Source organism: Colobus angolensis, unplaced genomic scaffold (genome assembly GCF_000951035.1).
Source record: "Colobus angolensis palliatus isolate OR3802 unplaced genomic scaffold, Cang.pa_1.0 Scaffold406, whole genome shotgun sequence".
In the NCBI taxonomy this organism is placed as follows: Eukaryota; Metazoa; Chordata; class Mammalia; order Primates; family Cercopithecidae; genus Colobus; species Colobus angolensis.
The window spans coordinates 430,537-441,392 of record NW_012117444.1 but is presented as its reverse complement, the minus strand read 5'-3'; the positions used below and the strand labels follow the sequence as shown (position 1 = coordinate 441,392).

Sequence of the window (10,856 nt, the reverse complement as noted above, 5' to 3'; positions counted from 1 at the left end):
TTTGACAGTCTCGCTCTATCGCCCATGCTGGAGTGCCGTGGTGTGATCTTGGCTCACTGCAACCTCGTGGGTTCAAGCAATTCACCTGCCTCGGCCACTTGAGTAGCTGGGATTACAGGCACATGCCACCGTGCCCACCTATTTGTTGTATTAATATTTTTAATAGAGATGGTTTTTCACCAGTTTTGCCAGGCTAGTCTCAAACTCCTGACTTCAAGCGATCTGTTCTCCTTGGCCTCCAAAAGTGCTGAGATTACAGGCATGAACCACTGCACCCGGCCGCCATTCTGCTTTATTAGAACGATTCAGCTTCCTCAGCCTTAGCGGGCAGCTGCTCCAGGTGCCTTTATGGGTTGACAGAAGCCTCCTCCACTCCTGTAGCCACCCAGCTCCGGACCTCGCCTCCCTCCCACCCCCACTTAGGCTCGCAGGGGAAGGGAAAGGAGGAAGATGGATTTCCCTGCTGATTAGAGATGTGTGGCTCATCGCTTTTCCTCCCACGGGAAAGCTGACGCGTCAGGTGTGGGTGACAATGAACCATCACTTTTCCCTCTGTCCCACTGAGACCTCAGTAGACACAGAGGTTATGGGAGCATGGCAGGGGCACCTAAGGGAGTCTGGGGCTCAGGGAAGCTTTTCTGGGGAGGACACATCTCATGATGAGATGCTGGCAGGAACTGGAGTTGGCCAGATGAAGCTGGGGGTGGTGTGGGGACAGGAGGGCCGCCTGGCCAGGAGGGCTCTCCCGGGCTGCAGGTTGACGACCTGAACCTCTCAGTATGGGGGCAGTAGCTCTCTGCATTAGGGCCCTTTTGATTGTAAGTGACCGAAACTGAAGGCAAACAGGCAAAAAATAAAGAGCATTTCCTGGCTCCTGGGCTGGGATGTTCGATGATTGCGGGTACCATTGGCCCCAGGGGTTCAAATGATGTCATCTGGACATGGCCTCTCCCTGCCTGTCTGTCCTGCTTCCCTCACGCTAGCTCTGTCCTCCGGGAGTCTCTTTGTAGGGCCCACGACAAACAACGCTGGCTTACTTCCTCCCAGGGCTTACAGAGAAACAATCCGGCAATTCTAATACAAATCCCAGCGTGGAGTATCCCAGACTCTGGCTTGGATCATATACCAGCTCCAGGTCACTTGCTGGGCCACTGGAGTGCAGTTCTCTGCTTAGCCTTGCTGGGGTCCTCAGGCCAACCCTATGGAACCTCTTGTGCCAGTAGAAGAGAGAATGGATTCTGGGTGGTTAAAGACAAGTGTCCTCGGCCGGGCGTAGTGGCTCATGCCTGAAATCCCAGCACTTTGGGAGGCTGAGATAGATGGATCACGAGGTCAAGAGATCAAGACCATCCTGGCAAACATGGTAAAACCCCTGTCTCTACTAAAAATACAAAAATTAGCCAGGCGTGGTGGTGCGTACCTGTAGTCCCAGCCACTCGGGAGGCTGAGGCAGGGGAATCGCTTGAACTGGGGAGACAGGTTGCAGTGAGCCAAGATTGCACCACTGCACTCCAGCCTGGAGACAAGAGCGAGACTTTGTCTCAAAACACACACACACACACACACACACACACACACACACACACACACACACACACACATCCTCTTCCTTTTAGATAATTTTAAAAACAGGGTTTCAGGCCAGGTGTGGTGCCTCACGCCTATAATCCCGCACTTTGAGAGGCTGAGGCAGGCGGATCACGAGGTCAGGAGATCCAGACCATCCTGGCTAACACAGTGAACCCCGTCTCTACTAAAAATACAAAAAATTAGCCAGGCATTTTGGTGGGTACCACCCAGCCTGGTCCCTACCGGCACCTCCACCTGAAAGAAATGGAGCTGGAGCACAAACTGCTGGTTTCCTGTGGGTCCCTCCCATACTCATGACTTGGTTCACCTTCCCAGGTGGGAAACGAACAAAGATAAATGCAAAGCCACCGTTCCAGCCCCAGTCCAGACCTAGCAAGACCTCCTTACCCCTCTCAAAAGGGGCACGATGGCTACACAACTTTTTCTGCACAAATTTGCCATTGTGAAATATGTTTGGAAAGGACTTTAGCAGCTTTTAACATTGCTGAACTTGAAAAAATTGCATCAAGCAGCAATTCACTCAAGGCTCTTCCGGGTCTTTTTAAATTCTTGCCAGAGGATGCAGGTGGCAGGGATGACAGAGGGTAATGACGGTCTCGGGGGATGGGAGGGCTTCACAACTGTGTCTGTGGAAGAAGTCTTCTCCAAATTGGCTTATTCAAAAAGCATGCTTAGCAGTGACCAAAAACGACACAATAGGCACGGTGGATTTCTTTCACAAGAAGAAAGAATTAGGAATTAATGGAGTTAATTAACGGAGCTAGGAATTAACAGAGTTTTCTAACTGGAAGGTTTTTGTGGTTACTGTATTTTCCCACATGTAATTACAAGCTGGAACAAAGGCTGGAAAACTTGGAGGATCCTGACCACGAAGGGCCCACCATCCAGCCACCTGCTTCGGCGTGTACTGAATTTAAAAGGCCTCTAAGATGCAGACCGATTTGCTCTCCACCTCACAGTTCTATTTTCAGAAGAGGCAAGAAGTTGGGGAGACCCAAAATGAATGATGGCAGAACTGGATTGGTTTATAATTCCTCCCCACAGACAGAGAGACAGACAGACACAGACAAAACCACTTGGAAAACTCAAAATAGATGCTTGCTTGTAAAGTTTATTGACAACTGTTTGGTCCCAACACACAAAACAGCACTTGAACCACAACAAAAGTGTTCAAACAAAGTAGACAATTAAGAAAAACATCTCTTTCCCCCTAACCCAATCCAAAACAAACAGTGCAAGATGGGAAAGGGGGTTTTGGTGATAACTTTTGTCATTTTTTTTAAACAGATAAATTTAATCCGGTACATCTTTCCACCCAGAAATAAAGAATTACATTGTCTTAATGCTCAAACATCATTTTACCACATCATTTAATTAAGCCTCTGGATAAAAAAATAGATAGCAATTGGACTGGCCATTGTGGAGTACATTATGAACACAACGTGCTTCCGACGTCTTCTCTCTCATTTTCAGACAGCGAATGTTAAGAGCCACACACACGTCCCAGACTAAGCAGCAACTCCAGTGAATGGTACTCAGACACACTCACGGGACGGCACAGAACTTGATTCTTCTTTGTCTGTTGCCCAAAGAACCTGTTCTTTGAGTCTGTTCCAGGTGACTTGTAATGATACCTCTCATGGTTTTAAAGTCCACCATTCTTTACATGCTAGCACAACTGAAGTCCAAGCGTGCAAACTCAGCCTTATGAAATCTTAGAACAAGGCAACTGATGTTCTCAACACCAACTATTACATTGTTTAAAAGCTCCTTTAAAAAAATTGCACATTTGCATTTCACTTCCTGTAACACTATGTCTGTAGAGGAAATGCCTTCACGAGGATTCGGAGAGCGCCATAATACTTAAGAGGGTTTTTCCATGGTGTTCTGTCTTGACTGGGGCCATGTGTTGAGAACTGGGAATCACTGGCTTCACTTAAAAGATTTGGGGAACAAAAAATCTGACTTGTAAAAATCTCTCTACAGCCCTTATTTTGTGGCATTTTATCAAAATGCTGGCTATGAAATCAGAGTCCATTTTCTGGCTTTCTAGAAGTTACCAAATATAAACATTTCCCCAAAAGAAACCATCTAACTAGTGGAAGACCTTACGCCAACAGGTTCTTTCTGCTCCATGAATGAATCCGCCTTTTTTGCCCGACAAATACAATCCATTGTAAATGTCAGGTTTCTCTAGGGGGGGTGAGAGGCCACCCGTCCGCGGACACCTCAGGCACCTGGAGAGGAAGGCCGTTCCACACCAGACGCCACAAAAACCCAGACATGCTGCCAACAGCGAGAAGTAACGAGAGTAAAATCAGACACGATTAAAAGATGCTGAGCTGACATACACACACATAAAGCTTCCCAGCTACCGATACCAGCTTTAAAATTATAATAACAAGGTTAAGTGGATCAACCTTGGCCTTCCTATGTGTAGGTAGAATTCCTGTCTCTTCCCAGTGGAAATCGTATTGATCCCGCTGCTGCTGAAGCACCTCCCCACTCAGCTCTGATTTGTAATTTATGCACTTGATGCATATTTTCAAAAATCAGACTCTTTCCAATGCTGCCTCTCGACACACAATAATGTGTGTTGTAATCCGAATGCTGACTTTAGATCCATGACATCGAGACCATCTCCTTTTCCTTAACCTAACCCATATCAAACTGGAACACAGATGGGAAGCTTAGAACACCCTCAACTTTCTAGAAAGCTCCTAAATGGAACCCCAAAGTAGAAACGTTTAAAAAAATTTGTGATGAAGCCACATTTGTCAACTACAGACATAGTTTAAATAAAAAACAAGGCACACTTACAAGTCACATGGAAGCCAGGAACCTTCACATTCCAACCTGAAAATACACTCCCAACCCCTCGCCTACCCTTTTCCTTCAGTGTGTGAACACACAGGCTTGCGGGACAGGCTTTGCTTCGAAGACATGCCACGCACTGGGTTAATACTGTCGGAAACACCAGTGAGCAAAGGCTGAGACTCTATTATGCTACATGTAGGATGACACCACTGACGTGGCTCAATGGAAGCAAAACCGCTTCCTGCTAGTTGAGTTCTTAGTGCTTTCTTCTTTTGGAACACCATTGTATTTCATAATAGTTAGGGAAGTTTGGTAAAATATATTAAGGATTCTCTAACAAATGCCACAAGTTCTTCAAATAATTGAAAAAAGAAAAAGGAAGAATAAAGAAAAGAAAGACTTCAGCTCAAAGCTGTGTTCAATGTAAAAGAAAAACATGATGGAATACAGGTAAGATGAAGCAAATGGCTTCGGGGGCTTTTCACGACACAGAAAAGGGTGTATTTTTGAAACCCACTTTTGTGTGCAGAATCAGACAGTGTTTTCCCATCCTAATTCTATATTGGAAATGGGAGTTAAAGCTTGGTTATGGGTGCTAAGGAAAAGTTGGCTGCCAATTTGACTCTATTTTTGGGTTGCTTTTTGGCCGGGCTTTCCGCAGGGTCCTTGATGAGCTGTGACTCGGAGGCTTCCGAGGAGGGGCAGGGAGGCAGGGGGACAGCTGCTGAGATGCAGGACGAGCTGGAGTCGGAGGCCAGAGTTTTGCTCTTTCCTGGTATTGGAATCTCCATTTTTCTTTCTTGGTTTAAAATCATCATTTCTGGAAACACAGAAAAGCAAACAGATTCAGTTCCAGGATCTGTAAGAAGTGTGGGTTTTCTCTTTCTTGCTCATATTTGCTCAAAAGATAATAATAATAAAAAGCCTCGAAATGCGACATCTATGCCACAGTTCACATATGAGTTGTGTGGCCAGTGTACCTGGCACAGAAGTATCTATAAACTGCATCCCACCTCTCCCACTGGATTACCAAGTTGCAAAGATCTCTATTTTGAGCTATAAATTATTGAGCAAAGGTTAACACTTTTTTTTTTTCCATTTTGGATTCTCTGCTCATTCATTCTCCCTGCCAGATATTAAGGACCCATAAGCTAACCACGACTTAGAGACTTCCTGAGGCAGGAGGCAGGGGATGGGGTCGGAGCGTCTCAGTGTCAGGGAGCTCCAAGCCCGTTCCATTTAGAGAGGACCTATGCTCCCCATGGGTCTATTACCGGGGATAAGAAAGGACTGCGCCAAGTCAAAATCACCCTCAGAACCCAGGAGGTCGAGCACAGCCAGCTCTCCCGCAGTGCTTCTAGACTGCCATTTCTGTGGCTGAGCCACATATCATTCACATGCTCGACACACAGGGCCATGCTGCTTGGAACAGATCCATCATTATGCCTTAGGCTCCCACTGCATAGGGCACAGGGCTCCAGATCCCAAAGGCCCACGGAAGGTGAGAGTGGCAGAGGGGACGGCAGAGCCAGCTTCCTGCCCAGGCTGACCCTCAAGAGGAGAGAGACTGACAAAACTGCCCACACTGTTTTAACTACTTCCCTCTCTCATCCTGTGCATGCAGCCGCGCTTGCCCAGAATAAAGGCACAAAGGCCACAATCCCACAAACGAGCTAACATCAATCTGCCACCAGCCCTAGCGAGGCACTGCACAGGAGCGTGGCGTGCGTCTAGGCCCGCCTGCACAGGCTGGTTCAACCCGCAGGCCGTTACTTCCTCATCTCCTATTTTCCAAGTCAACAGCCTCAGTTCTTTTCCTGGGCAACAGTGCTGAACACTGCTGAGGACAACAGTGCTGAACACATGCCGAGATGGTAAAAGCCAAGCCAGGAGTCCGCGGGTTGTTCCTGGTGACCTGGAAAGCAGCATCAGCAGTGGGGAGGAGCTGGGTTCCAACAGATGAAGAGCAGGGAAGGACCTATACGGGGCAGATGTGCTGTCCTCTCCAGAGAACAGGCGGCACCACAGGACAAGAGGGCTTGGGCTCCAATCCCGGCTCTGCCCTTGCTAGCCCAGCAGCCCAGGGCCACTGCCTCTCTAGTGACAGCACCAGCTGTGCCTTAGTCACGCAGCCTGTGGAATAAAGCGACCGCCCCACACCTGGAGCCGTGGTCAGAGTTCAATGTGATGGTGTCTGTCAGCCCTGGGCACAGGGTCAGCACCAATGCCTGCACTAGGCTGGGACTCAGCGTGCTCAGCTTCCTGTCTGTTCTCAGATCACTGGACAGAGTCCAGGGGCTCCAGCCACATACACCTCCCTCCATTCACCCCTTCACAAAGCTCTTGGGCCCTGTGGCCCCCACCGTGGGTGGCGTGTACATCTGGTGACAGGTATACCTGAGAGCAGCTGAACCTGCACAAAGTCTGGGAAAGCGAAACCCAAAAGGCCCCCGACCCACCCCTGTGGACCTGTCCACAGCCCCAAGCCACCAGCCCTCCAGAGGTGCCAAATCGCCCTTGCCTGACGCTCACCAGGCAACCTGGGGCTGTGCATCCAATTCTGCGGGAAGCCAGGTGGGGAAAGAAGGTCGAATAATCAGCGCAGTGTTTTCCACCTGAACAGGGGGAGTCCCTTCCCACCTCCGTCATTTACTGTATCAGCATCTCACCGTGGTTTTGTTTTAAACCCCAAAGAAAACCCCACGACAACACGGAGTCACCCACCAGAAGGCTCCTGAGGGTGCTCCTCAAACTGAATGAGATCAGCAGATTGGAGGACGACGGGGTCTGGTCTCAGCTGAGGGGACGGCAGGCACGAGGGGACGGGTGCACACAGGAGGTCGACGGGGGAGTCGTCGGTCAGGCGGAGAAGCTCCTGCTCAGTGTGACTGGGCCCTGGACAAAGAAGGCGGGCTGGGGCGCTACAGGACCTCCACGCCCACCCCCAGCACACACCCCGGGCTCGCACCTGACGTTTTCCTTCTAAGCCTTAAAGATTAAGAGAGTCAAGAAGTATTTAAGGTATTAAAAAAACAAACCAACCCAAAACCCACTAACAGGAAGATCCTGGTAATGGAATGCCTTAATAAGCTAGTTCTCCTGAAGATCTGTGTTCTCAGGAACACCGGCCCCTAAAAGGCCCAACCAGATAAAAGGGTCCTGCAGTCAGTTTCCAAAGAGGGGACAGCCTGAGACGGGGTGTACGTGGTTATCAGCAAGCGGAAGCCCAGAATCCGAAGCCCTGGGCCTGGTTCCGCAGCTTCCTAGCTGCCGACTATGGGCGAGCTGTGGAATACGTGACTGCCCGAGAGCTGCGCGCCTCCGCTGCAGAACGGAGGTCAGCATTGCTGAAGGCTGTGGGGCAGCTTCGGCAGCTGATTCCCAGGAGGGCACCTCATAAAACGTCAAATGCCATGTAACTCAGTTATCCTAAGGGCACAGGGGACGGTAACGTGCTATCTATCTCACCACATCTTTTGAAGACAAAATTCTCACCTATAACGATGAATTCAAGTCCTTCAGAAAAGTTAGAAATGCTGTAACATTCATGAGAACTGGCCTGTATCTATTACAGAGGTGGATCTACCTGAAATCTATGTGACTCGGTGTAATTTTGGGTAATATTAAGCATTAGTATATCAAGTCCTGCCTAGGGCTGTCCTGTGACAAACACGCCTTGACCAGCCTTCAGTCAGGCGCCCTGAGCCCACTTCTGGATCAGGCCTTGACCTTGGCCTTCCATCTGGACTGGGCCTTGACCTTAGCCTTCCGTGTCTGTTGCTGAACTTGCCGGGTCCAGTCTTAGCTTGAGTCATTTTAGTGAGAATCCCGTTGCCCTTGAGACCTCATCACCCTTCATAGCTGATGTCTGGATCCTTGGTCAGCCGGCCTGCCTGCCCGTAGCAGGAATCCTCTTCGTAATTTCCCACCCCGAGCCCTCACTCTGCTCCTAGGCTATGTATTGGGAGTTGGCTCTCTCCCCGCTGTTGCAAGTGTCACGAATTTCCATTATAACAAGTGTCAGAATAATTTTTTTCTTCAACACCTGAATTGGGGTAAGACGATCATTATTGGGTTGCCAACATCTTTCAGGGACTTTAACCAGTCAGCCAAACAATGCTAACAAATAAAGGTCAATTTTTCCCTCTGCTATTAATTAAATACCAAAACTGCTTTGAAAACTGTGTGGCTATTTAACTTCAGCAGATGGGATGACTTGCTGGAGTCCTTTCCCTCGCTCTGCCTGACCCCAAGCCATTTCTCCTAGAATTTCACAAGCTCTTATGTCTCTGCTTGTCCTCTCTTACCACTGCCACCAGCTCCAAGCTTGAGTTCCGAGGCTGTGTGCGGTTCGGGCACCTCCAGGATGCGCTCGCCCTCCGAGGGCTGGTTTTCATGATTGGCAGGGGAGAGACCGAGTGAACTCAAACGACCTGCAGGACAAACAGCACCCGTCAGAGAGAAATGTCAGTGAGAGAACTGTGATTTTTTAAGGGGGGAGGGAATGGGTGCTTACTTACTTTTCATGTCATTTTTTAACACTACAATTCTCTTATGACCATGTCCTTTTATCCAGACCACCTGCACACAAGACATACTACTGGTTAAGCAGTGGAAAAGGAGGGGACAGAAGCCCTAACATTCAGGAAGAGTGTGACCTATGGTGCCTGCCTTAGGCTAGAATTTAGGAGCTGAGTTACTGCCAAGAAGCATGTTTCTCTACTCTCTCCTTAGCTTTTAAAGCAACAGAAGCAGCTGATAGAAATATGCCCCTATAAAAAGCAGAGTAGTTCAAAAATCACGAGACACAGTTTCAGAAATATTCTTTATAATTCTTAAAAAGACTGTCTTCCAAACACTAGTTTTGGCATATAAATTAAGGTAGTTCTCCCATCAGAGTTCTTGCCATTTTTTTGCAGAAACACCACCTAAAAGAATTAAGAGCAATCTCTCAGACCCTTTAAACTAAGCTCATTATCAGAATCATCAAGTCCTCTCCCTGATGGTGCCGCTCTCCATCTCAGCCAAGCAGAGTGGTAGTAGTGGAGCTGCGCTCCCAGGCCCCCGACATGTGCACCCCGTGGCCAGGCCACTGATGGCAGCTCCCAGGCGAGTTTTGCCTGGGTCCTTGCTACTTGCTCCATTCTACTATTTTCACTTGGCTCAATTCCTCCATCTAACACTGACCCAGACCTCTGCAGTGGCCAGGATCCTAGCCCAGTTCCCTCCTCCATGCCTGCTTCTCTCCGCTCTACCATGGACAGCGCCACTGGGTGCTTTTCAAACGCAAACCTGGGCTCCAGCTCTCTCCAACACAGTCCTCCCTCCTTACCTGGAGGAGCCACGTCCTCCCTAACCGAGCTCTCGCCTCCCTGTTAGGCTCTCCACACTCCATGCCACTTGTCACATCCCTGCATCTGCTCATACCATCATCCCCTCTGCCCAGAATGCTCTCTCCCCTCCTTGTCACGTGGTTCCCTTAGGCACATCCTTGCAGGTTCCGTACCCGACTCCCCAGGCTTGGGAAGTGGGCCCTGACACAGCCTTCCTCAACGCGCCCACTGAGTAGGGGGCTCCTGGCCATCACTGCACTGACCACCCTGACTAGTTGCCTGCTTGGGGATCCTGATTCTCCCATTACCCAACACCTTTCTGAGGTTAGAGCCTGAAACTTACTCACCTGGCATACAGGGATTTAATAAAGGTTTACAGAAAGAATCAAGGAGAAATGCTAAAATCATTTACTTTAGACCAACAGTATGTTTTGAAAGGATCAATTCAAAATGCCTGCCGTTCCGTTATTCTGGCAGCATTTTATTTTTCTGTTCAGGAGAGTTAGCCTGTGGCTCAGCTCTTCAGAAGATGCTCCCCCGGAAGCTGAGAAAAGTGCCCACCTGTGGAATTGCTCCCAAGAGCTCCTCCACGCTGTTGTGGCCATAGGTCTTAGGCTGCAGAGTTTCTCCGACATACTTGGTATAGGCCATGGAAAACTCATGAAGGAAAATCTGCTGGTAGTGGTAAGTATGAAGTAAAGAGCGCACGTTCTTTGCAAACAAATACAGACTTGTGAGCTTCACACATTCTTCCATCTTATCGTTAGGGAAAACCTGGGTAAAAAGAAAAAGCAGCATTAGAAATGTCAGTGACTGGCCCTGCCCCCTGGAAAGTGAGGGCCTCCCACTGAGGGAAAAGGCCCAGAGGTGAAGACGAAGAAGAAGGCAACGAAGAAGATGAAGATGAAGAAGGAGACGACAAAGACAAAGAAGACAATGAAGAAGACGAAGACAAACACGACAAAGACAAAAAAGATGAAGATGAAGACGACACAGGCGACAAAGATGAAGACAAAGACTAAGAAGATGAAGACAAAGACAACGAAGACGACGAATTAGACACAGATGAACAAGATGAAGAGACACAACAAAAGACGAAGAAAGGAGGAGGAGGAG

At 48.8% G+C, this 10,856-nt stretch overlaps 1 protein-coding gene across 3 annotated transcripts in view; it reads right to left on the bottom strand.

The window, feature by feature from the left end:
- Nucleotides 1–2,681: 2,681 nt before the first annotated feature.
- Nucleotides 2,682–10,856, bottom strand: part of KIAA0430 (KIAA0430 ortholog) — a 48,214-nt gene continuing 40,039 nt past the window's right edge. For all 3 annotated transcript variants that reach the window (XM_011956010.1, XM_011956011.1, XM_011956012.1), the window contains exons 23-27: nucleotides 10,302–10,514; nucleotides 8,928–8,988; nucleotides 8,715–8,840; nucleotides 7,132–7,302; nucleotides 2,682–5,227 (exon numbers count right to left, since the gene is read on the bottom strand). In XM_011956010.1, coding sequence (XP_011811400.1) covers nucleotides 4,983–5,227; nucleotides 7,132–7,302; nucleotides 8,715–8,840; nucleotides 8,928–8,988; nucleotides 10,302–10,514 — 816 coding nt within the window. In that variant the 3' untranslated portion in view covers nucleotides 2,682–4,982. The remainder of the gene's footprint in view (nucleotides 5,228–7,131; nucleotides 7,303–8,714; nucleotides 8,841–8,927; nucleotides 8,989–10,301; nucleotides 10,515–10,856) is intronic.